Below are 27,364 nucleotides of genomic sequence, written 5' to 3'. Positions count from 1 at the left end.
TGTACTTTGAGCAGCATATTTTCTCAGCGCTTCTGCTTTGCATTAATCTCCATTTCATAAGCAGCTATTTATTGCTTGACATTTTGTGTGTGTGTGTGTGTGTGTGAGCGGGGATACCTATCCTTATGGGGACCAGTTTCTCTTGTGTTTTGTTTGGTTACTTACGGTTATGGTTAGGGCTGGGTAGGGGTTAAGGTTGTCATAGTTAGCGTTAGCATTTTTCCCATAGAAATGAATGAGCGGTCCCCATAAGGATATGTTTACCCGATGTGTGTGTGTGTGTGTGTGTGTGTGTGTGTGTGTGTGTGTGTGAGCCCTTCAGCATATGCTGGAATGCTTGTCATGGAGCATGCTGCTCTTTGTTCTGTGAACTTGTGCGGAAACAGAGCGCCAGGTGAAGGAGCTGTGTCGCATTATCACCCTCCAGCGCCTCGCCATTTTCATTTCTGCTCAATACCTCAACCATCTCAATTTGGCCAAAGAGAAAGAAAAACTCACTCATTTAGTGCTACAAATGAGCATCTTCCGCTAAGCACTGCCTCGCTGCCATTTCTCTTGTGTTTAACCAATTAATTCCAAATTGAATGTAATAACTGAGTTAATGAATAGATAGGGGATGCTTTGGTCTGCAATGCACATGGCGACAAGCAGACTTGAATAAGACAGATGCACTGCACAAATTATATGTAGATGGAGTGAGAGAGTTCGTGTGTAATAATGCCTTAATTAACCAGAGAGTCATAGAAATTATTTTTATTTGTGCAGAGATCACAATGGCCCAATGACTTTGGATTCCAGATGTAAGCAGAGAGATCAGAGGAGAAAAGGGGTATAAATTCACTAAGTTATTTATTCTTATTTCATTTTTAGGGATTGGAGATTATATTTGAAGGGAATATAAGTGCTTTCTCAGAAGATGTCCTGAGGTCTCAGAGATTTTAGTGTATTTCCTACATTGTCCTGCAACCTGAATCAGCCCATTGGCAGGATCTCACAGTATGCACATTTGCTGCATATCACTTTGTAATACTTTAACACCGTGCCTTTCAGAAAGGTTGAGGATGGATCTTACCACACATGATTAAAACAAAGTTCACTGTGGGCATTTGAGCACCCTCAGCGGCAATAACAAGACATTAAGTCACACGCAAGATGCCAGATGTTGAACAGTGTGTTCTTCGCCCGTCAAAACACTACTTACTTGTTGGAGTTGAGGCTTATACAATACCATAACTTTAAAAGTACTTTGACTTTGTGTTGGGAGTATCTGTACTGTATTTAAAGTTTTGTGTCACTTTATGGATCTGTGCTGACTGGAGGGACTGCAAGTCAGTCACTGGATGTAACATCTCACAAGTCAGAGCTCTCTGCTGCTGTTCACAGGGTGGACCAGCCTCACTCAGGCTTGGAAGCATGGGCGTCGCCACCATTAAATCTGAGGGGGACATGTCCCCCTCACATTTCATAATTATTTGTTTGGATCCCCCCACATTTAACTTAAAATATTAGTTTTATGCCAGTGTGTGTGTGTGTCTCCCCCCACATTCAAAATGCTTCTGACACCCCTGCTTGGAAGTAATGGCTTCTAATAAACTGCATTGTGTATAAAGCTAATTTATCAAAAAAAAAACCACCTACGTCCATTTAATTAAAAATGCACTTTTGTCTCTGGCATGTACTTGAAGAGAAAAACCAACAAAGCAAACATTTCGTATATTTTTTTTAATTTTTTTTTTTTTAAAGTTGTGCATCAAATTCAAACAGTAAACTGTGTGCACTCCATTTTGTTTTCACAACATGGTCAAAATTAGTTTAGTATTTTTTATTTTATATATATATATATCTTCCATTTTAAACCATTTACACACAATTTCTCAGCACTGAATACTAGCAGTCTATTGGAAATCAGGGGTAGAATGAAAAGCAACATTGGCAGAGTCCACCTCCGTTTTACTTTTATTTGCTATGTGTATATATATATATATATATATATATATATATATATATATATATATATATAGTTTTTGTTTGTCTACTCTCTTGTTACTCCAAGTAAAAATATTTTCTTTAAATGTGATTCTTCCTTTACAAGATAAAAAATAGGTTTTGTCGAAAACGTGTTGCTTCTGCACTACCAGGCATGCTAGGGCCCCCAGCCCTAAACAAACGAACACAGACGCATGGAGAGCGTTCTCAGTTTCCATGGACACCCCCTGTAGCGTTGATCCTGCTCAGGCAGCCGCAGAGCACGTGTGTGTGGGGGAGGGTTCACTGACACCCCCAGACCCAGACACCCCCATGGCCGGTTTGGTTGATAAAAATGATTACAAAATTGTTTTTTCTTTTTTTCTTTTTTTTTTTTTTTAATTTTTTTCGTTACTCTTACAAAAAACACTTTTTCATAGAAATCTTGCATTTCCACAAGAACACGTGAAGATTTTGCCCCTAAAATAGGAATAATAAGAAACAGAAAAAAAACAAACAAAAAAAAAATATATATATATATATATAAAATGAACGGAAACCAGCAAATTTTGTTTGAGGTGAATCCTCACAATTTTGAGTCTTAATGACGCACATAAAATGATGAACAAGCAAATTAATAAATTAAAATAATAAGTAAATAAATACAGCCGTCTCGCTTCTAGTAGCTGGTAGTTTGCTTTAGCCCCCAGGATCTACATTCCACTGGGGGGGGGGGGGGGGGGTCACGGTTTCTCAGGTGACGATGTGTCTTAATGCCTGTCTTTGGGTGCAGCCCATCAATCCTCTCTGTGTCCAACAGCAGCCTGATACTCTACCATCAAATACTTAAAAAGACAGATTATATATTACGCATATATCGTATACGTTAAAATCTCGACACCTTTTAATAACTTATTGCCGGTATGATGGTGCTTCCTCTCTGCTTTTTCAGATTAATTGTACTTTAGGACTCGCAAGTTCTCATTTTTGGTTTCTGTTGGTGGGGTTTTGCCCCATATATTTTTGAACCAAACTTTTGTACCACATTTTATTCTATCAATTATAAATGTTAGAAAACATAAGGTCATAGAAAACTTAAAACAAGAACACCACATATTCCCTTGCAGTCCACCTACTACTTGTTTTCCCAGTTTTATACTGTATACGTGTGTAATGCATATTGTGTTCATGAAACGCAATAGTTGTGTTCTCTAGAGAACTCAGATTTACATTGAAATTCCAAAGAAAGGACAGTTAAACTGAGACAATGCCCATTAAACTGAAATGCAAATACACATCCCTTAACTCCAAAACCATCAGAGTCTTTTTGTAGTATTATAATTTTTTTTTTTACATTTTATTTTCTGAATTTTGCTGCACAAGCTCCCAAGTGTCAGATTTATGAGGTAACTCATTGGATTTTGCCCGGGTTTGAATATTTCCACAGGAAACATTTTTCTTTTCTGGCAAATTGTTTTGAACAATGATGACAGTCTGTGTTCCAGGCATTCACCCATTTCCTTTCCCCAAACTCAGCCTCGCCCCATCTCCCAGCTACCCCCCATCATCCCGCCCCCCAGTCCCCCAGTTTCCATCGCAAAAGCAAAATGGCGTGTTGTTTTATTACTACGATTCTTTACGCCATGGTTTCCTTGCCAGGCAGTCTCCTGTCGTTGAATGTGTGCATGTTGATGACCTCCTCGGTTTTGACCATGACGGGAGCCTGGGGCTTGTGTTTCAGCCGCCGTTGACACTTGAGCGACACGCGGAGCTCGTCCACCATGGCACTGCAGAAGGACCTCTGTAGGAGAGAAGATAGGTTGGAAAAATGTCCCCATCCAAGCATTATGGGATGCATTGGCAGAAAGGCTGCTGAGGATTTCATCATCACAGCTGAGTTCTGGTCTAACCTGCACAGCCCCGCCCTCTCACTATAGCTGACTTCTGATCTAATCTGCATAGCCCCACCCTCTCACCGCAGCTGAGTTCTGATCTAATCTGCATAGCCCCGCCCTCTCATCACAGCTGAGTTCTGATCTACTCTGCATAGCCCCGCCCTCTCACTACAGCTGACTTCTGATCTAATCTGCATAGTCCCACCCTCTCACCGCAGCTGAGTTCTGATCTAATCTGCATAGCCCCGCCCTCTCATCACAGCTGAGTTCTGATCTACTCTGCATAGCCCCGCCCTCTCACTACAGCTGACTTCTGATCTAATCTGCATAGCCACACCCTCTCACCGCAGCTGAGTTCTGATCTAATCTGCATAGCCACACCCTCTCACCGCAGCTGAGTTCTGATCTAATCTGCATAGCCACACCCTCTCACCGCAGCTGAGTTCTGATCTAATCTGCATAGCCCCGCCCTCTCTCTATAGGTGTAAACACTCTTTCCTACTATATTGGGCCCTACCTTATCTTACTCTACACCATCGTCTTTCCCTATCCTGCCCTTGTTTGTGTCTTTTTTTCCCAGCAGTTCAGGATCAGAGCGCAGAGCACCTTGACTAACCCTTTACTCATCTTCCTCCATCAAGTATGATGACTTACTGATGCATACAACATTTCCATGAGCTAAAATCCTGTGTATCTCCATGACCAGTTAAGCCCTGGGGTGCTGTCAGTAAGCCTTGCCTGAGACACCATGATGTGTTTGGCCTTTGCGGAAACAAGAATCATAAGCATTGCTTAGTCTCCATAAAAAAATGACTTGTAGTCACCGTAAAAAAAAAAAAAATCCAATGACCAAAATAGTTATACTCTCCTCTGTTTTCTTTATGCACTGTAGAGTATTTTGTACGGGCAGCAGTGTCTGGGCTTGCTGTTTTCATTTAGAGTGGCAGATAAAGTTTCATGCCAGTAATAAATAGCCATAATGGAGTGACATGGAGCAAATGCCATCTACAATGTTTTATGTCTGAATCAATACCTCTTTTGATGCACAACGTGGGGCAAAAATATTTCATACACTTTCAGCAGCAGCGCAGTGGTCCAGTTCACCACAGACACCAAACAGGAAGTCGTTTACTTCAAGAGCCCTTGCATCCCAGAAGGAGCTTAAACTCTAGGATTGTCCTGGATGGAGATCATTAAAGCCCCCAGGAGCCACAATCTGCCACCTTCATTTCTCGTTGCATCCAGCCAACCAACTCTCGCAACACTAAGTCCGCAATAGAGGATGAAGAGCATGATTGAGGGGGTCTAACTTGCAATAGAGAGATTTCACACATTTCAACATATCAAAGTGATCGTGATAACAATGATAACGACTTCTTCGCAGACAGTGGGATTTCTGTTGCAGCAAGCAGACGACAATCGGCTGATTGCATGGAAGGTGGAAATCTAGTTGTGGGACGTATTAATACATCAATCTACTTTCATTAAAAGCAGAAAAAGGAAACCAGTTTCAATTTACTCAGTCATTATACAGCCTGCGATTTCTTTCCCGCGCACTATGCCATTTCACACCCGCATCCTCAGCAAACGTGACGTGCTTTTAAATCGAGCCAGTCATGCGGAAACTGAAAGACAGACAGAGGCAGTGAAACACTTTAAAAAATAAACACAGAAGCACTAACCTGGATCCTCTGACAGCTCTCATGCTAGAACGCCCCTCTCAGCTTCTCTCGCTCTACCTTTTTGTCTCTGCGTCCCTCGCCCTTTTTGTCATCTTTTGTCGAGGTTCAGAATAGCGCGTCTCCACACTTAGTGATGGGTAATAGCTATGTACCGAGGAGGTGGCTGCTTTAACCAGTTTGGCCCATTGCAAGAGAGGACAGAATCATAACATCCAGATGACAGGAAGCAATGGAGAAGGAGGGAACGGGAGGAGAAAATGGAGAAATGGCAGTGGCCTTTAAGCGGACACAGGCATCGCAGTGTATAGTTGGTCATCCCAGTAGAACCACCGCTGTCAGCCATGATGGGAGAACGAGGAAAACGATGACATGTGACCCTACAGGAACCATAGTTATTAGGGTGGGTCTGAGTTCTGTGATGGAATGGTAGCTTCATTCAGACAGAGGCATGGAGATTGGTCATGTCATTCAGGAAGTGCATTTCTTGCTTAAGGGTTGCTGGTTGAAATCCGTGAAGGACCCCAGAATTTCTTGTACTGTACCTTTAAGCAAGGCACTGGGTTGTTTGATTGTGCAACGCTGGGTGCTGCTTGAACAAAAGTACTAAGCAGCTAATACCTAACTCCATTTTTAATTTTTCTTTTTTTTTGGGGGGGGGGGGGTATTTCATTGCTATAATTGTAGTATGTGCAGAATAGAGAACATAGGTACTGCATGTAAACTTTTTATTGTGATGAGGCTTGTTTCCATAGATAAAAACACAAAAGAAACATCTCCATTCTCATTTCATTAAAGAGAATTTTTGATGAAACCAAGAATAACAAAAATGTGTATCAATAATTAAAATAATAAAAGAATGATGATAATAATAAAAGAAACCTTGGATAAACAAAGCAGTCTGCCTTTGATTTGTTCTGAGTACACTTTACAGATCCTTTAAATGAATACATAAGTTTGCAATATTTTCATAACCATACCAATGAAAACCATTTAAAACACTTGAGTAGCTACAAATGATCAATAGCAAATTTATTATCTTAAACAAGTATAGTGTGTCTGTATAAACTCATGTAAAATGTCTGTCAGGCTGTGAATCAATGCCTGTGTGTACGTATCTGGGCATGGTGGCATGTTTGAGAGCTGGAATGTGCATATATGAGCCAAGTGGATAGAAGGGGTGTCATGCCAAGCAAAGCGTGTGGTCATGAGACTGTGTGGAGGCGTGAGAGCAACCTGGGAACAATGACTCTGAATTAGCTAAAACTCACAGGCTGAATGATCAAACAGCGAATCTCAAAAACGCCATCCTACAAGTTTTCAGTCTTTTATTAAAATATTCAACAACTATGTGTCAAGCACTGTAAAATGAAAGTTACTTGTAATACAGTCTGAGGTGAAAATAAACACAAATTTTCATCAAAACACCACCTACGGAATTAATAAACACTTCTTGCATTCTGAGATTTATTGCTCACAACATTAAATATACGCAATTAGCTATTCTCCCTTCATTTTCACATATAAAATTTTATGCAGACATTAAAGGGACGTCTTATACCCCCAGATTTGGAGATCTGAAAGTCAGCGTAACATGTCCTCTTAGTGCCACATTAGTTTGCGAACCACTGTAAGATCCGCGCTGCCACGATCAGTTTCTGAGCGTCTGGCGTATTTAACAGAGAGTGGGCCAGGCCTGCTATCACTGCTTGCTGAGTTTCACTAGGGCTTCATTCCTCACGTTCCTTTAAAAAAGAAATGAGGACCCCCACAATTATTCACCGAGGGACTATATTTCTGAGAGGGTCAATAACAAAGGACTTATCGTAGAACAATACCTCACAGCAGAACGCGTTGAAAATATCAATACATGGTTGATGGTTCAACAAACAAAAACACCGTTTCCAATCGATAAAGGGTGTAGGAAAGGCTTTTAAAGCCGTCCCCTGAAGAGGCAGGCTAAGTGGTGATGAATGATCAAGATTTACATGGCTAATGTTGATACAGACCCATTGCTGGGAAGGAGATCGGGAGGACAGCGGAAACTGAAAATGAAAGCTAAAGCTTTTTTTTAAAGCACGTGAAAGAATGTGGTAAACAAACGTTTTTAATAAAGTGATGAATAATGAGAGTTTTTACTGCTGAATTATGAGTAATACGCGAGTGGGAATGTATTTTAAGATCTGTTGCTTTGACGACAGTATTGTTCCTTTGCTTTTTGCACATGGCATGAGAGGCGTGGTCATTCAGCAGGTACAACAGAGTCCAGTGTCCCAGGGTTGTGGGTTCATTCCAAGCCCCAGTTCCCTTTGTTTACACAGGTTTCATCCTGCAGTTCAAAAACATGCCTTTCGGGTGTCTCTAAATTGCTTATAATGCAGGACTGTGTGTAAGTGTCCTCCGACGGACTGGTGTCCCTGGTGTACCCTGCCTCACGCCTCAGGCGTCCCGTGATCAGACCCCCTAAAATAGATGAACGCATGCTGCATGTGAAACATGGAGATATTATGGAGGTCGACAACTGTTGGAATGTGGAAAACGTTGGGACACATCACAGGAAACGGTCCTCGCGTTTGCCAGGTCATCTGGGCATGCAGTCACATGAATGCACTTGGTTGGCAATTACATTCCGCAGCACTTAACCCATTAGAACTAGGACTTGTAAAGAACTGAGCGAGGCTCAGGCAGAAAGTGGCGGTGTGGAAGCTTAGGCCAAACCAAGCAGAGCATAACATGAGGCATGATCACCAAGATGGCAGCTTCAAATGCATGCTGACTGTCATCTGAACATAAGCTATTCATCTTGCATCAATGGTTGACATTCTACCCTCTTGGCATCTCTATAGCTTAATACCCCTCTACATTCTTCAACTTATTTCAGATCAATCATCAAGGCAAATGCAAGAATAAACTCGTACTGTACATAAAACACATTATGACGACCTCTGTACAAAACCAGAGGTGGTTCAGGCATCTGACACGTTTTAGTCGCTCATAAGTGACTAATAATAATAATCGAATTCAGTGTCACGCACATCTACACCCATACATGCACTTTTGTGAAATTAGCAACAGCAATTGTGCTTTTCGACAGCATGTTAGAGTCACTCTAAAAAACAATCGTTCACAAAAATACCAAAAATGACATCAGAAAATAGCATTGTTTGTAGGCATATAAAAAGGTATATAAGGTAAAGGCAAAGAAAAATCAGGTAATCACACACGCACACACACACACACACACACACACACATATATATATATATATACATATATATACATATATATATACTGTATATATATATATATATATATATATACACACATTTTGCACATTATCATTGCAGGCCAGAAATGTGAAAATGTTTTTTTACCTTTTCGAGTTGTGCATTTTGTTTGGACTTATACAAGAACTCGCCGACAGCCACAAACACAGAGAGGACGAGGCCGGCGGCCAGCACGATGAAGATGCCACCGATGTTCTGCACGCCCAGGGCACTGGCCTCCTTGCTCTCCTCCTCTGGGCAGCCATTGCCTCGCCACCACTTCTCCTTCATCATGTGCAGCTTCCCCTCCTCCTGCAGCTGCAGGATGGCGATGGTGATCTTGTCCCGGTACGGAGAGCCTGGGAGTTGGATGGGGACGACGGTTAGCCGGTTAGACGGAGGACCCTGGCAGTGCCTGTGTCTGGAAATTCACTACTGCAGTAGCTCGGCAACTAGATGGTTGTGGAATGAAATCCCAAGATGGTATATTATACTTCCCAGAATTAGGCTCTAATATATATTCTGTAAAATATCCATTTGCATCAAAAATATATGGTGACAAGTACACTATGCAGGCAATTTGGCTGCAATGTCAAGTTGCCATTGGCACAATGTGAAGTCCTTGCCTGGAATCCAAACTTCTCCAGCTGAATCTATGGGTAAAATTATTTGCAGTTACTAAACATTACAAAATAGCAGTATACTGATCTTCTGCACTTAGTAACAGCAGAATGTGCAGTGCTTGGCTATGAGGCCCTTAGGTTTTTTTCAGTCTGAGCTGCTCGTTACGAGTTAATGCACCCTGCGGGGAGAACCTTCTGCCCCGAGGCGTCTTAACTGTGACTATTTTAGCAGAACTGCTAATGTTGATATCACACCTTGCTGCGAATTTGGGGTCCTGGCAATATCTTTCAGCCGTTAGAGCCGCTCTCACTAATTAAAAACAGTTATGCAGCAATGTTTCCTGTTGCTGTCACTGTCTTAGAAGATAAATTACTTCCCAGTTTGAGTGCTTTGAAGAGGTTCCTACGTTTACCTCATTCTGGGACGCTATAGGTATCAGGAGGTTTCAAGTGCTCCCAGAGATGCAGACCCCCAGTGGGCCCTTCGGAAGCCTCCTACACACATGCAGGAGAACATAATTTACATTCTCAACAAACCAAAAAGGCATCTCATAGAGAGTCAGCTGACTGGGGTAACTTCTGTTGGTTTCTTCCTCCCCCCATTCTTGGAAAATCGGGTTCTGTCCATAATTACCCTCAGTAACTTCCTTTCTATCAGCAAAAAGGCTCCTTTGTTGATTATCCTATTTGTGCTGTGTTGGTTCTGCTCCTACTCAGTTTCCATAAAGGGAACCATGTCCACAATAAAGAAACGACTCTTTACCTAATCCTCATGCTGGATATTTGTCTGCTCTATGCCCACCACAGCGTCATTCAGAGTGCATATGATGCCTGTTTTAAGTAATCCAGATGTGATGCACTAACCCGATGAGATGCCAGGGTTTAAAAGGTAGGTTACACTGCTGACTTGTCAGCATTAAAGGACGAGGAACTCGCAGTCCTCCATGCCCTTGACAATGGAAGAACCTTCAAGTTTGGTGTCCTGGGCATCCGACAAGGCAGAACCTGCTTTCAGCGTGGGAAGCCTGGGTCAGTCTCTAAGCTTTATCCGTAACCCCCACCTCCGCACGGAGCACAGCACACCCACAGCGCCGTGCCTGCTTCACATAAAAGCCAAATTTATCCCTACCAAATGAAAAAAGACCATATTTACACTGATATAGTGCAGAAGGGCAGAGGAAGCCTGAGAAGTCTTCAAGGAGACAAAAGATGGTGATAAGTGAGCAAAGAATTATGCAGGAAACAAAACATGAGTGTTGCCTGACAGCAGTTTGATTAAAGTAAATCTCACCTGAAGCTAAGTACAACTGACAGTATCCCCTGCAAAAAAATAATAATAATAAAATAAAATGGAAAAAAAAAACTATTGGCTATTTTCTCTAATGCAAACTGACTTCTTCCTTGATTCAGCCATATGAAAAATGAAGTCTTTTTTTTTTTGTTCCCCACCGTGCATTCACTCGTGAAAATGAATGTGCCCACCGGGCCCTTAGTGACTAATACGTTAAATCCTGATTGAGGAAAATGCTGTCTAGTAAACTGTGCTGCAAAAGGAGTGTAGCTGCAGTATGCTGAAAGGGAACTGATGATGTCCCCAATGCATTCTTTGTAAACACAAAAATTCAAATGAGCTGCTGTAAGACCAAAATCGTATTTATAGCACCGAGATTTTGTCCTTTAACATCATTGCAGATTTGTTTTTTTTTGCACTCTGTGTTTCTTAATGACAAACAGAACCTTATACATTTTTAATCTGGAGGCTTGAAAACAAATTAGCGGCATTAGCACGGTTTAAGTGATTGCGTTAACGAGCCAGGAGATTCATCGGTGCAGGGTGGGCCACACAGAAGCTGTGCACATGCACAGCGCGTCACGAGGCTGTGGTGTACGAGGACGGCCAGATTCGCTCCGTGGTGCTTCATCTTTGTGTGCCTCCTGCCAATTTGCAATTGGAAGATTGCTGGTTCTAACCCTAGGACCTGAGGTACCTAACCTAAGAAGTACATCCTGGGACACCTAATGCCCAGCTAATACCCAGCTCTGGTAGCTGGAGATAAGGAGCAAATTATAGGCTTTGTAAGGGACTCCGTAACTGTGTACTGCCATGCAAGATACATAAAAAATTAAAACATTCTACAAAGCACTAACACCACAGATTATGTTTTGCATGCACATTTTCTTTTGTCTTTCTTTTGTCTTCCATCCCTGATTTCTGCAGTTCTATTTTCGTATGTCTGCGATTATATAACTCACACTGCAGAGGGACGTGTCTTTTCTTGGTGACAGTACGGGGGTGTCCCCAATGTGGGAGTCACAGTTTGTGGTTTTTTTTTCCCCCAGGATATTTATTTCACATTGGCTCTGCCTGCACGCAGCCGGTCACGGTGATGCTGTGTGGTAAAATACTCCACAGCCACCGTGCATGATGGTGATTGCTCACCAACAGGTTACCTCAGCGAATGATGTCATTTAGATTTGAACAGCAATTTGTGCTTCCTGAGTCACTCTTAGGAGATGAGGTGGAGCAGAATGAGTGAAATGTTCATAATTAAAACCCTGTACAGTGACACCAAGAAATTCATTGGAAAATATATGGTACTGTTTAAAAAAAATTTAAAAAAAAGGTGAGAATTTGTTATCCAACTGGGTCATTCTTGACAGCTTGCAAATTTCACACTGGGGAACAAGAAGACTAAATGCTGCTTTACAGAAGCTAAACACACATACACACACACACACACACACAGACAGGTGACATGTCTCTTTGTGGGGACCATCCATTCATATCCATGGGCAAAACTCTATTCCAAAAATGACAACATTAACCCCCACCCAGTCCTAACCTTAGCCATAAGTGAACAAACAAAATATAAGACTTTTGGCATTTAATTTTTTTGATTGCATTCACAGATTTTTATAAAAATTGAATTTCCCCTTGTGTCGATCGAAAAAATGGTCCCAACAACATCCAAATAATAGGCTTTTATCACATTGTGGGGACATTGGACCACACACACACACACACACACACCACGCACACTCGGAGAAACCTGTGTACTCTCAGGCTTTGAAACGCATAAGTGCCCATGGAAATGCAGAGTGTGGAACTGAGATAATGATCCGTGGCATAAACAACGGCGGGAAATGACTCGGCCAGCACCGTCCATAGGATTAATGCCCTGCTTGTGAGAAGGCAACAGTGTGTGAAGTCCATTTCGGGTGGCTGTTGGCAGAGTCGTTAATCACTTCGCCCCGCCGTTCAGAGAGGCGTCATGACAACATCCTGCTAATCAGCGCAAGACGGTAACGATTGTTACTCAAAGTTCTGACCAAGGCCCGAGTTGAAGTATAGACAAAAAAGGTCCAAGTATAGACAAAAAAAATCGTCACTCAATAAACCTAAGGGATGAGTTAATTAAAGCATATTCTGATCCATAGCAGGTCTTTGAAATGACTGCCAAAAATTTCCTCACTGAGCAGTTCAAACTTTGGTCAGGGGTGTAAGAAAAATGTTTTGAAAAACATGCCTCAAAATCATCAAACGCACACTTAGACCTGTGTAATTTACAAATCCTGCCAATTTTTTACCAGAGATTACAGCGATGTGTTTCAGATCACATTTGTAACTGTCCTCCAAATAAATGAAAAACCATTCCATTTATTTCCGTGCGTGACCACTGCATAAAACGAACCACTGCATCCTGTATTTCACCCATCTCATTGCTAATGTGTCCCTAAGTTTTCTTTCGCATAAACTTTATATGGAATTTGTCTCCACATAAACTTTTTTGCTATTTGTTCTCACAGATCTGTAAGCATATCATACCAAGTGAACAACAGATACACATCAATTGGTTTGTGTCCATGCATTTCACATTCCCACAAGACGCGAGCAGCAAAACAGAAAGAAACCTGCCCGACTGCATTCTGCTGAGACATGCCAGAGTAACATCCGAAAGCTGTCTGTTCTGAAACACGCATTAGTGGGGCCCTTCTCGCTGAGCCCTCTAAGGCTGCAGAATACACATCTGTGAGACTGAAAATCACACGCTTTGTCGCAGGAGAAAGTTGAAAAAAATTCACCTTCCTTTTTCTGGAATGAAATGGAAGTGATGTCTCTCTCTGTTTTGCTTTATTAGTTACTTGTTCAATCGTTCACATGCCATTTGACCGATAATTTCTCATTCTCCTTCTGGGCTGAAATATTTATAGCAGGGGTCGCCAACCTATTTGAAACTGCATGAGAACTACTTTACGGATACTGAGCCATACGAAGGGCTACCAGTTTGATACGCTCTTCTTAAATAACAAATCTGCTCAGTTTACCTTTAGATATATATTATTATTATTATTATTAATGATTAATGATACTCATCTATGTGATGACACTGATCATGTTTATGATATTATCAATACAATTATAAAATTGAATTTTAAACGCTGCTCACTGATGAGTTGTGCTATTTTTAGAACAGGTCCGCGGGCACCTCATGTGGTCCTTGGGGGCATGTTGGTGACCCCTGATTTATAGAGTGTAAGTGTGAATGAGAAAATGCATCCTGGGCATATGCGGATTGGCCTTTGTGAACAGGAGCTGTTGAATGCCCTGGTCTGCAGTGCTGGTAAGTGTACGGAGAGGGCGGCCGGTGCTGAACCTACCCATGGGCGTGCCCACCCCGTAGGCCTTGGAGTCGATGAGACCGCCAATCTGAGTCAGGTTGCAGTTGCGCTGCGTGACGAACTCGATGGTGGTGGACTCCATGAGGAAGGCGTAGTCAGAGGTGAGCACTCGCTGGATCCCCTCCTCGACGTTCTTCACCATCACTGAGTGCCTGCGACTGCTCATGAACTCCCACATTTTGTCGTAGGTTGAGATCTTGGTTTTCTGGGGAGAGAGAATGGGCAGGGCAGCAGTCAGGAATGACCATATAAGGAGTTCCTGCTAAATGACCAAGCACCTCCACTGACAAGACAGCGCTGTTATAACGGGTGCAAAAATATCCTGAAAATGGCTGCAATTTCACAGGCCATCAAAACCTCACAATGTCTAAATATAAAACAGCTCCTGTATTTGTTCCAGCCTTATTCAGTCCCTCCATTTACAGGACTGATGCACATACACATTTCAAATCACTCAAATTATTTTTGTGTCTTCTGATCCAAACTTCTGTGGAAGGAACAGCTGCCATGTGTCATAATAAATGCAAAATATATTAGTTTTATTTTGCACTGATGACAGTTTATACTGGACCTTATTTTTAACCCGGAAAATATACAAATACTGAAATTCAGCCTATAAAGTGAGAATAACGACCATGAAATAGATCAAAAGCCCCCTGACTTGGAGAAGAAAAAAAAAAGCCAAAGGTAATTTACAATTATGTAAGTGTTTTTATTATTATTATTATTATTATTTTAGAAATTAGTCATTTTTCTGACATCAAAACACAGACACCCCCCCCTTCCTGGTCATTACATGCACCCCCACTCTTCGCTCTCTTCATGGTAGCGTCGCTGATCAGACTGCCACGTGATAATGACTCAAAATGGCCCCTGAAAAGGTTTGTTTGTGGCGTACGAGCCAAGCAACACATTCTTAGCAAACAAAGAAGTGAACGCATCTCATAATAGGCTACAAAAATACTCTTTTAAGAATCATGAGATAAAGGGTATAATTTCTCATAAACAACTGGCATCAGAAACTCCTTGAGACAGAGACGAAAGTGATACAGATTCAAAGAATGTCATAATGACATCTAGTGGAAAGCTGAATGGTGTTAGTTTAAGTTTAAGTTCCACAGCATAGTTTTCCAATTTTACAATGTGTTTTTTTTTTTTATTTTTTGGATGACCATTCGCCGAAGCTGATGCCTTATCAAGGTAAGTCATTCCTAGCTAGTAGATTTTCCCTTTTCGTGCTTTTGGTCACACTGCCGAAGCCATGACTTGCTAACACTTTCTTCTCTATCTCTACAATTCGGCATTGACCTGCAGGGAGAACAGACATTATAGTATTATTGTACTGCAAAAGCAGCAGAATTTGTATGTTCTATAATTGTGTGAGTATTAAATTCTCTGAAAGGAACATTTTCTGCACAAAATGAAGTTACATCTTCAAGGACCCATCTGCCATCATCGCGTGTAATGACTTTTTGTGGCCAATCAATATTTTAGATCAACTGGGTGATTTGTGAACTGCCTATCAGAATCTTTTTAAGTCACCCTTGAGAAATCAGCTGATTTAGCTTGCCGGGTGGCCTGCTGATAATGCAGAATTGTTCTATTTGAATACATGTGAGGATAGATAACCACTTCAACTCAAAGAAGCAACCGGGAGGGGGTGGGGGGCTCTCCTTTGCAGTTTTAATAGAAGGGTTTCATCAATACAAAATATTACACAGTACCACTTTCCACTGGCACTACCACAAGATTTATGCTAAGTTGCAGATGGATAATTTATTTTAAAACTAAAAGATTTTCCTACAGCAAGCGTTCAAATGAGCCTCAGATTTTCCTTTTGAAATATACAGTACATATACTGTACTGACTGTGACTATTGAGTTTCTCTGCATGCAAATCCAATTTCATGAATCCATCCATCCACACACCCTTTTCCTATCTACCTGTCCGGTAGAGTGTAACGGGGATCGCATAAAACCAGTATTTAAGTTCCAAAACTTCTGTAGTAACTAAATTATTGTCATTTACTGTAACAGCAAGTCTAGATGTACAGTATAATATTCAGATTCTACTGCTTTTTGCTGTTTTTTATTTGTTTGTTATAATTATGAATGGTTTGACCAAATAAAAACAAAACAATACTTATACACCTAACCCGCATTGAATGAAATTTGAAACAGTTCTATTTGGAGAAAATTCCACTGAAAAATAAAACACAAACATCAAATATCATCCATTGCTTCTTAAAAATACTATTGCCATATAAGTAGCAAACAAGACAGACAAGATAATTATAGAAAGTGTAAATGGGTGTTTTGCATCTGATCAGGATAAGTGATAATTTGGATACCGAATGCACATAAAACAAGGACTGGTGTAGTATCATAATTATATATGAATACATTATAACAATTAAATATTATTAATAACAACTTAATAAGAAACCTTGAATAATGCATGATAATACACCATGTAAGACATGTGGTTTGATATTGTCTGTTTGATCCTGTACTTGTGGATGTCTTTGGGGATTCCACTTTACACCTGCCATAAGTCTTCCAATCACAGTGACTGCAAAGGGTCATGTGGGGGTCCCAGAGCCTATCACAGGCAGCAAATGCAACAAGGTGGGACTATAAGAGGCCTAAGTGCATGTCTTTGGACTGTAGGAGAAAACCAACAAAGGGAGAATATGCAGACTCCAGCAGAGTTGAGGCTGCATTTAAATCCCAAGCGCGGGCGATATAAAGCAATAGCGAGCCCCACTGACTCAGCACTCCGTCTGACAGTGAAAAGTTTCAGGAAATGCTAAACTAATATCCCTCCAGCTAATGGAATACTATATGTTACAGATGTGTGTGTATGTGGCACTGTGCATTGTCTATTTTTGTCTATTACTGTCTATTTTTGTCTTTTGTGTGGTTGTGCAGTCTGTAATCACAAACAATTTTGTCTGGGATAACGATAGCTCCTATAACCCTTTATAACCTTTTCTAGATGACGAGGCTTCAATCCATCCTTGCAAATGATGCACTGTGAGCTCTCTATCTGCATCATTTCACATGGATCAGTAGAATGAAATAGGATAGCAAATTATGATCAACTGTTACATGCTAATTGCTGTGAAACAGTGGGACTCAACAAAAACCAACATGCCAAATCTGCAAGTTCATAAAGTCCTACTACATTTACGTTTGATTTTTCCGTAATAATAATTAATAATAATTTAATAATTGATACTTTATTGATCCCCGTGGGGAAATTGTTTTTACGCCTCCCTCAACTTGCTCTTTGATATATGTAGTACAACCTTTAGATCAAAGTGTCATTTACAGTTTTTGACTTTTCCCTGCCATTCAGATTTTGTTACCACAATCAATTCACATTGCAGGAGCCGTTCAAATCTGCAAAGAAAGCTGGTCTACCAATCCATCATGTCAAATGCATTCATTTATGTTTTGAGCTTAAAAGGCCAGAAACAAGAACAGAGTTTATCTGTGAAAACATGTAGTTAGGGTGAAGTAAAAGTACAGTAAACACTGGAAGTGAAATAAGTCTGATGAGAGGAAAAAAGAGTATAGAATAAAATTAATCATGAAAAAACAAGTGCTGAATGCATGAGTTCTACTGGAAGGTACATATGAATGAAAATATACAAAAAAACATTTGCAGAACATAATACACCAATCCTTCTTTACTCCTTTGAGCCAGGAGAATTTTAGTATACATGGAAAATTCCATGTTTTGAATTTTGGCATCATATAGATGAGATCCAGTGTCCTCAAAGACAAGGGTTTACTAAAGAATAAGGGCCTGGCATAGCCTCCAGGCCAAGCAGGCTCATGTGGCACAGACCTGCTCCGAGGCGTAGGGACTGGACAGGCAAGGGCAATAGCCTGGGGCCCTCAAGCTGGGGGGGCCGGAGGGCAACTGACTACATAGTACACTGCAACAACAGATCTACTTTATTTATGTATTCTGTTTTTCACAAACATGAAAACACAGGACTTGTGCTTATTAATTTCTTTGTTTACATGATTAATTTAGACTCCAAGCTAAAATAATGGTAATAATTTTCTCATGTGGAAGGTGAGATGGAGGGCCCCATCTTTTGCTATAGGGAGTCCCTAGAATCGCCTCTGGACCTGTTGTCCTCAGGGCAGCTCATTGATACCTCATTGTGACATCATTCTTGTCCAAGCCCTTTGTACATAGGAGACGTCACAGAAAGGTGCGCAAACACAAAAGGTCATTTGGATGACGAAGAATTTGGTTAAAGCAGGCTTACCCTAAGGTCTGGTGTCCTGCAAGGCCATTCCTTTTTAGCAATAGATGAATTTGATACCAACTGAATAAATCCTTCAAACAAAACTAGTAGCACACAGCTTGCAACCTTCCATAATTAAAAATGTATTATATCTAATTAAAGATTATATTTTTAAACATACGAGTAATAAGTATTGAAGACATTGCAATTTATATGAAAACATATTGGGATATTTTGGCAGACAGAAATTAAAAATTATTTAGCTATTTCCCGGCTGTACGAAGAGGAGAGAATAATATATGAATGAGAGAGATTTTTATTACTGCTACATAAAGAAGTTCACATTAATCATGCTTAAATAACACCAAAAGAAGGTTGGATATAGATCACACTGATAATCGCTGCAAAGCATGTAATGTATTTTCAGCACCCGTAAGGCAAGGTGTGAGGTTTTGGAGCAAAGCTTTGAGTGCCTTTTATTTGCCGGTTACTTTTCACATTTTTTGTCTCCCCCACACCAACTACGAACATATATTACTAAAAATAATGATACGATACTCACTAAAGCCACTGAGCTTTGTAGCAGAGGCAGCTTAGGCAATTTTTCCAGGCTAGGAGTTAAAAATGAAATTACAAACCTTTGTTTCTCTCAACTGAATTCCCAATGTTGTTTTATCACTAACTTGCTCCAGTAATAGCCTGGCGATTTTAAAATGATTCCGATTTCAAATGAGCTGCCATTACAGAATGAAGTCTCTGCAACAGTGAGCTGGAACGACCGCACCGCTAAGAGGAGAATGCAGAGTGGGACCGCAATGAGAAGAGCGGTTTGTATAGTGTGTGGCCCAAAATGACACATTTACAGAGCAAAGTCTGGTGTGCTGTAATGTACACTGCTGATCTGAATCTGGTGGGGCTTAAGGATAGAATCATTGAGGGGCTGGAAATGGAACCAAAGACATATGGAAACAAATCTGGGCTGACTGGAGTTACCAAGCAATACAGAGCAATCCAAGTAGAAGAGCCGTCTTTAAAATACTGGTTAAAGGGGGAAAAAAAAACACAATATCGTCACCAGACAACATTCCCTAGATAATCCACACCCTATGTCTGCAACACATAACCGATGCAACTTGTTTTTATATTGATGCTTCCAGAGGTTATGGAACCTGTCTTTTAATACTGCAAAGCCCACAACCTTTACCCACTTCCGCTGGAAACTTTATCTGACACCAGGATCCATGGTTGCCACTTACTGGATGACAAAATCTGGAAGTACCAGCGTCTATGTATTTACAGTATAAGCAAGGAGGAGGCTGTCCATGAACTTTACTGCCATAGTGGAATGTCCCCCTTGCGCTAATCCATTATTTCTGCACTGTGATGATAATGGGCTTGGCAGTGATGAATGACGTGCTCCAGAATAATACACACTTATAACCTTTAATCAAGAACAGACAGGCAAACATGCTCATTCCAGATCACCTTGAGAGTCTTCCTAGTAAATAAAGAAGTCTCATTCACATTCTCCTCATTGCATAAGGATACAGACTTGTGTTATTTCCTCCCGATTGAGTGAAATTAAGCCACTTTACATTTCTGCGCGTAGGATTTGATCTGATGATGAAATAGCATTTTTCGATGGGCGGTATCGATTTCAGCGCTGAAGCCTGGCTCCTCTGAACGCCTGGGAACGGAGCTGAGATCTCCCCCGAGCTCTTTAGAGGAGCTCATTAAAAAGGTCCACATCTCAGCAACTCGGCCCTGTTGCTCCCAATCCGTTTCAAGTGCCCGGGTTTAGTTGAGCGTTATGAAGGGAAGGCGTGCCTCCAATTGCCCTGCTCAGCACGGCGAGACGCACAGAGCCAGTGTGGCTGCAGAACTTCGTTTTCCACACAGAGGAACACTTGTGCAATTAAAAACCACGGCAGAGGTCTGTGAAAGCGCATCCCTGGGGCCCCCAGACAAGGTTCCACAAAGTCTAAAAATGTGCCCCCGTAATTGTGGGGAATACAGGCGTCACTGTATTTTTTGTATGGTAAAAAAAAAAAAAAAAAAAAAAACGAAAAAAGAAACAAACAAACAAGTACAATTAATGTTCTTATTATATGAATGCGACCGCAGGTCAGTGAATTCTATTCACTTAAAAAATTTCAACAATTTGTTATTACGAGTTAAAAGAATTTTATGACCATGTAATGACACACAGACACTCATCCAAGCCAGCCAGCATGTATTTACGTACTAAAGCACTATTATATTCTGGAGAAGATGAATTGCCTAATCAAATAAACCAAATGTAAATTGAATAAGTGGCTCCATTGAGGAATCAATGCTGTTACTTGGCAAACTGCATACCAAAGGACTTGTAAAATACTTAATTAAAAGGGAAAATAAATCACCAATCAATTAAGGCAGCACTCACTCAGGAAACATACTGCATCGTGTGTTTGTTTATTTGTTTACTTTCAGGATTTAAAGTCTCAACACATTACAAGTCTGATTTTCAATGAGGGGGATTTAATATTTTTATAGATTTTATATTTACATTTTCAGTTTAATATCTGTGTATCTATGTAAATGTATTACTTTATGTGTTTTTGTGTGCCCACATATTTATGTTTGTGTGTGTGTGTGTGTGTGTGTGTGCGTGCGTGTGGATTATGTGTATATTACATTGTGGGGACCAAGTGTTCCCCACAATGTAATATACCCCAAAAAATCTCATATATTGTTTGGTAAGTTATGGTTAAGGTTAGGGCTGGGTAGGGGTTAAGGTCGTCATGTTGGGATTAGTTTTCCCCATAGAAATGAATGGAGAGTCCCCACAAAGATATAATTACAAACCTGTGTGTGTGTGTGCATATGTGTATGTGTATACAATGATTAAATAATCCCCCAGAAGGCCTTGCTGCCTCACAATTATCAGACCCGTCAGGACATCTTGATTTGAAAAGTGTTTTGCATATTTTCAAAAAACAACAATCAAAGAAATCAGGAGCTTGTGCAGAAATTAGAATATATTCAAAAATGAAAGGGTTTTTTTCATACAACTAGTCCTCTGTCTTAAACTTGACAGATAGGGCTTGTGATACATCGCAGACACAAACACTAAACTGTCACCCGGTGACACAGAGCAAATGTCCCTGAGTTAAGCAAACAAAGATGCCCAGGGATTCCCCTTGACATTAAACCACAATGTCCACATGTCTGCACTGACACATATAGGCCTGATTGATGGCTAAAGATAAAATGTTTGAATTTTTAACGACAAAAAAAAAAAATGCCACGGTCCCTAACTCCCACGTGGACCATTGAAGCTGTGTATATTGGGTCATGACTACAGTACCTAGCAGACGTTCTTTATCAGAGTCCAAGTCTAATAAACCCTCTGGACTGCAGCCATTACACTGGTCTTGAGTAACAGTAACATTTCCCTATTAAACCACTCACTTTTATTACTGTTATTCTAAAGTGACAGCTATTAAGATGTGAGCTTTGGCTTGTTTTTGTACCTGTATGTTTTGGTGAGCAGGTGATGCAGTTGGGAGCCCCGCAGCCTTGCACCTCTGTGGTTACGGTTGTTTATTTACTAATCCAGGCTCAGTGTAGGAAGTTTGTGTGGTTGCCGGTTGGCATGGATTTACACTCACTTTCCAAAAACATGCAATCGGTCAAACGACGTCTATAAATTGCCTACAGTTTGTGAGCATGCGCCCTGTGATGGACCGGCATCCTGTGCAGGGTGTCCCCCAGCCCTGTGCCCTGTGATGGACCGGCATCCTGTGCAGGGTGTCCCCCAGCCCTGTGCCCTGTGATGGACTGGCATCCTGTCCAGGGTGTCCCCCAGCCCTGTGCCCTGTGATGAACTGGCATCCTGTGCAGGGTGTCCCCCAGCCCTGTGCCCTGTGATGGACTGGCATCCTGTCCAAGGTGTCCCCCAGCCCTGCGCCCTGTGATGGACTGGCATCCTGTGCAGGGTGTCCCCCAGCCCTGTGCCCTGTGATGGACTGGCATCCTGTGCAGGGTGTCCCCCAGCCCTGTGCCCTGTGATGGACTGGCATCCCGTCCAGACATCATGTTCTAAGCTTGCAGGAAGAGGCTCCTACTGGATAAGCAGTATCTGCTTTCAAAAGCTACTTCTGAGATCTGATTCCAGATTCACTCTGAAATATTCCTTAGCATGGAGAGAGCTCAGACAAATTGACTCCAAATTGAAATATTTTGCTAGCTACTACACCATGTGTTAAGCATTACGCATTAAGAAGAGAAATAAAATATGAATAAGTACTAATAAAAACATAGTGACATAGTGGCTGCATGGAAAATGAGTCTCATGTCCACCCTGTGTGTGTGTGTGTGTGTGTATGTGTCCCACAATGTAATAAAGGCAGGCAGGCATCTAATCAAGGGTGAACCCATATGGACTTTTCTAGGGGTCGGTGCCCAAATTTGGCAGGGGGGGGGGGGTTTAATTTGTCATTTCTGTTGCAGGCAGAATAGCATAGAGACTGTACCTGGTCAATGATGACTGGTTCCTGTCTGGCAACACGACACTGCAAAGGACTCGGCCCTGATCTGAGCTGGGACAGGGTGCAGGGCAAAGATGCCTTTTGCAAAAAAGTATACAGTTCTGGGAGTTATAAAACAGTGAACAGGAGAAAAAAATTGGCTAAAGGGTGACAGGAGAAAAAAAGCAAGAAAAGAGGATGTGCTTTGCTCAGCAGATTGTTTTGATGTTGACACATATGAAAACATAATGTGAAAAAAAACCATCAGAAGGAAAAGTCAGACAGCCAACCTAGCTTTTGTTTTTGATAAGAGCATTTTTGATGATAAAACAAAAAGCTAGAACAGATTTTAAAATGACAAAAAAACAAATCTATTAAAAAATTAATATAGCTTTTAGAAACTGTCGACTTTCTGCTATCAGGTAATTTTTCTTGATGTTTTACCATCTAAAAAAACTGCAGTCAAGTATAATATTTATGGGGTCAAATATAAAATCGGCATGTTATACAGTTTAGGTGTGGAAACGATTCAAATGGTAAATATGTTGCTGAAGCACCTATACTGTAGGTCACCAGTGATCTATGTCAACATAAGCGGAAGCAAACTGAGAGCATATTTAACATTAATGTAAAGTTATTACGAGTTAATCTTATTTCTTATAATATAAGAATTGTTACCACATTTTTAAAGACATACATTTTCCTTTGCCATCCAAACACTAGTATTGTTCTAGTATACTGTCACCAACATTCAGTCATAGACACATACTGGTCTGTTAAAAACCAAAAAAATTGCATGTGGTCAGGTTTTACATACTCTGCAGTGAAATTTATTCCCAAAAGATCTAAAAAAATCCACATTAAAAGGAATATATTTAAAATGCAGCCAAATCAATCTCCCACTTAATGGAATATTGGCCATATGTGTTTGCCTGAGTCCATGTGCGCTTCCGTTTATGTTAAAGTACGCAGATCAGAAGCATGACTGCCTTTAAAATTCAGCCAACATGCACCGTTTAAAAGAGCGGGAAATCACCCGGAAATGAGATTCATGTGGTTGTCAGGGCGATGGGGCATGCTTTGCCCTTGCCATCAATTCTGATAGGTCGAGCGGAATTTCAAAGTGACAAGCTCTGCTCAACCGAAGGTCAGAGGTGACGCCAGGCCTAGAATTTCAAAAGCCGGTGGCCTTCGCACACCGTCACCGCTACCCTATTTGCAGCTTTCCATTTTCCATGCTTAGAATAGCCCCATATTAATATTGCAAACCGAACGGGGAGGGGGGTGGAGTTCACCATTGATTGTTATTGCCTGTAACCAGGATAACAGTGGTTTGGTGATTATCTGCCCGAGGGAATCTGCTATCTGCTAAGCGGGGGGAAGAAGGAGCTTCATTACAGGAGGGGGGCAGCCATTGCAGAGAGGCTGCGAGAGTGATGGGAACTTCAGCAGGCCTGGGGGCAAGACAGTGCTCAGCATAACCTCCCCCCCCCGCATCCCATCTCCCACCAATTTCCTCTCCTCCCTTTCCCTCCCTCACTGCTGCGTGTCAAAACGATCTACATATCCCACTTACACTCAATAAGGCAGACTGCTTAACAAAAATAAAATACAAGAAAAATATCATTGTGGGCGTGGCCTTCCTGGAGTGGGCGTGGCCTTCCTGGAGTGGGCGGCCTTCAGAGTGGCGGCGTGAGGCAGCCCGGCCTCCCCTCTGCTCACGGCAGCAGTGGCAGCACACAGCAGCACTCTCAGGCCCCTAATAAGATGTGATTTTATTAGATAAGTGAGATGAAGTGACTGCAGTTAATAAATAATTCAGTGTTGGTGTTCAAAGTCTGCAGGGATGCTTCCTCGGTAGAACATAAAAAATACTCATGTTCTAAACTGATTCCCAGACTCTCCCAAGCTGCCATTCACATAATTACCCATCATTATACATTTATTTTTCCAGAATAAATCTGTGTAAATAATTGCATAAATGGCAGGATTTGTATCTTTTTTTTTCTTTGAAATCGTGAAAATGAACAGTGAGCCAATCCAGGGAGCGCTACCCATTCTGTAATCTTAAAGACTTGATACCGACGTGCAATTAATGGAACTATGTTTGTTTCCGCACAAGCTGTCAATGGGCAAAAAGTGAAAGTGCGAGATGCCTAATGAGGGTGCAGAAGGAATCAGAAGGAATCCTTTTCTCAGTTTGATTAACAGCACCAAAAATGTTTAGGCATTGCTGCCTCGTTTACAAAGAAAACAACTAACCTGCTGATTACTATTAAATCCAAATAACATAGCATCCCACAATTCAGTGCCAAAGCGGGAAGGTTTGGAAACAGATGGCTGCTGTATGCTGTAAAGGCCCTGGGTAGATTCAGATATAGATTACAGCTGTCCTGTGTCTCAAATGTGGTGACGCGCAAATCGTTGCGAAGCTTGATTGAGAGGTTTATGGAGAAATCACAGCTAAGTGGACTATAACGCAGCATGTAACAACAGAAGATCATAACGTGCTTGGAGCCCACAATAAAACAATGAGCAGAGGGAACGAGACAGGGACATGCTGAATGGGACTCCAGTCCAATCCAAGGTACACTCTCATGAAATAAGGGTAATTACCCTTAACAGCAATTACCCTAACCCCACATTTTTGGACTATGGGAGGAGAAAGATGTATCCAGAGGAAGCTCATTGAAACATGAGGAGAACTCAACATACACAGAAGGAGCGGGGATCAAAGCCCCAGTCAGTAAGCCAACTATCCGGCTAACAGTGTCACCCATCCGTACATCTGGGAAATCACACATTGTAGCAATCAGGGCCCCAGCCTCACAGCTCTCCAGGAATGTGAGTCTACAGCACACCGGATTACAGCCATAGTTATAAATAGGTAAATGTCACATTAGGCGCCAAGAAGAGAGTGCAATGGATCCATTAAGTCCTCTGTGAAACAGCAGAAGCTCTGCTGCATATGACCTGTCCCACCCACTATTGTCCCCAGTGTCAATGCAACTACCTTCCATCTAAATGGCAAAAAAAAATCTCATGCATAAATATACAATTGTGCTTGCCGTGGTGATTGTGTCTGGATGATGAGCGAGGGAACCACAAAGCCCAAAACAGGGAAGTTTGTCAAATATAAGTATATAATGTATTAGGTTTGGCTATCCTATCTTAGCGATAGGTCCTAATGTCACTATGCTTTATGTTATAAGCTGTACAGTAACACCCACTCATCTGTGGTTTCAGTATCTAAGGTTTCAAAAACAAAAAAAAAAGCATTCCTGAAATAAATAGTTGATAAGTTTCAATTGTTCTATTTACACCATATTTCTGTTCTAACTACAGGTTATGTACAGGTAGATTATACAATAGTTTTTATTGTAAAATGTGTAACAGTAGCCTATGCTTTTCATTGTTTCTTCATCCTTTACAGTACAGTATATACGGGGTCCGTGGATTGTTTGCTATTATCCGCAGTTTCAGCTGTTTGCAGCAGGCCTTGGAATGTAACACCCATGGATACGCGGGGCTACTGTACACTGGACTCCTGATATTGAACACTGCAGCAACAACAAGCAAACAATGTTCAGGATCAAAGAAAGTAAATTCTAGGCCCATGTTGCCACAGGATGTCAAAGTCCAAAGGCTCACCAACAATATCCTCTTATACCACCAACCAGTTACACTGAAGGACATCCAGTGTGTTATGTTTACAATGTGTCATGCATACAGAATGATTTTAACCTTTAAATGCTGAGTTAGTACACACAAGGGACAATTACAGGCTCTTTGACATATGCTAACATACACTAAAGGACATCCTGATTTTGCAGAGTTCGACATGTGCCTGGATCAACAAGGGAGAGACTTGCATTTCACTTCTTTAACCAATCACAGTTTTCAACGTATGACATCATCAGGCTGGTCTGTTTTGTTTTTTTTTTTCATTTCCAAACTCAAGGCTTCCAGCCATCCAGTCACCCAGCGTGGGGGGCGTGTATCTCAGGGGGCTAAGCCTCTCTGCCTGTGATGGAAGGATGGTGGTTCAAACCTTGTTATTATTATTTTTGTTGTTATTACTATTATCATCATGAAGTAAAGATGCACCCTTACATTGCTCCCGGCAGCCTTTGCAGGTACTGTAAGCACATTCCTATGTTTAGTATCTATGACATGTCCCTAAACAAAAGGCATACAGAATAAAACAGGAAGATCTGTGCACCTTGCCCCTTAACACAAAATGCTGGTTTTAATGAATGTGGTGATGTCATACGATGAAGACGGTGATCGGTTATTGAAGCGAAACGCAAGCCTATCCCTTGTTGACCCAGGGATATACTAAACTTGGCAGAATCAGGAAGTGCTACACCAAATGCTCCCCCAGCAGAGCAACAGAGAAATCTCTGTCTCATTGACTGTGGAGCCTGCAATAACAGTGAAAACACTTGAAACTTCACAAGCAGATTACGGTATCCTTA

At 41.3% G+C, this 27,364-nt stretch overlaps 1 protein-coding gene across 1 annotated transcript in view; it reads right to left on the bottom strand.

Moving 5' to 3' along the window:
- Positions 1 to 738: 738 nt before the first annotated feature.
- Positions 739 to 27,364, bottom strand: part of grik2 (glutamate receptor, ionotropic, kainate 2) — a 144,685-nt gene continuing 118,059 nt past the window's right edge. The window contains 3 exon segments of the mRNA XM_023806230.2: positions 739 to 3,766; positions 8,914 to 9,164; positions 14,088 to 14,313. Of these exon segments, the coding sequence (XP_023661998.2) occupies positions 3,602 to 3,766; positions 8,914 to 9,164; positions 14,088 to 14,313 (642 nt within the window). The 3' untranslated portion in view covers positions 739 to 3,601.

This window comes from Paramormyrops kingsleyae, chromosome 9, assembly GCF_048594095.1.
Source record: "Paramormyrops kingsleyae isolate MSU_618 chromosome 9, PKINGS_0.4, whole genome shotgun sequence".
NCBI classification, from domain to species: Eukaryota; Metazoa; Chordata; class Actinopteri; order Osteoglossiformes; family Mormyridae; genus Paramormyrops; species Paramormyrops kingsleyae.
Note: the sequence above shows the minus strand (reverse complement) of the source record. Positions and strands in the feature narration are given on the sequence as shown.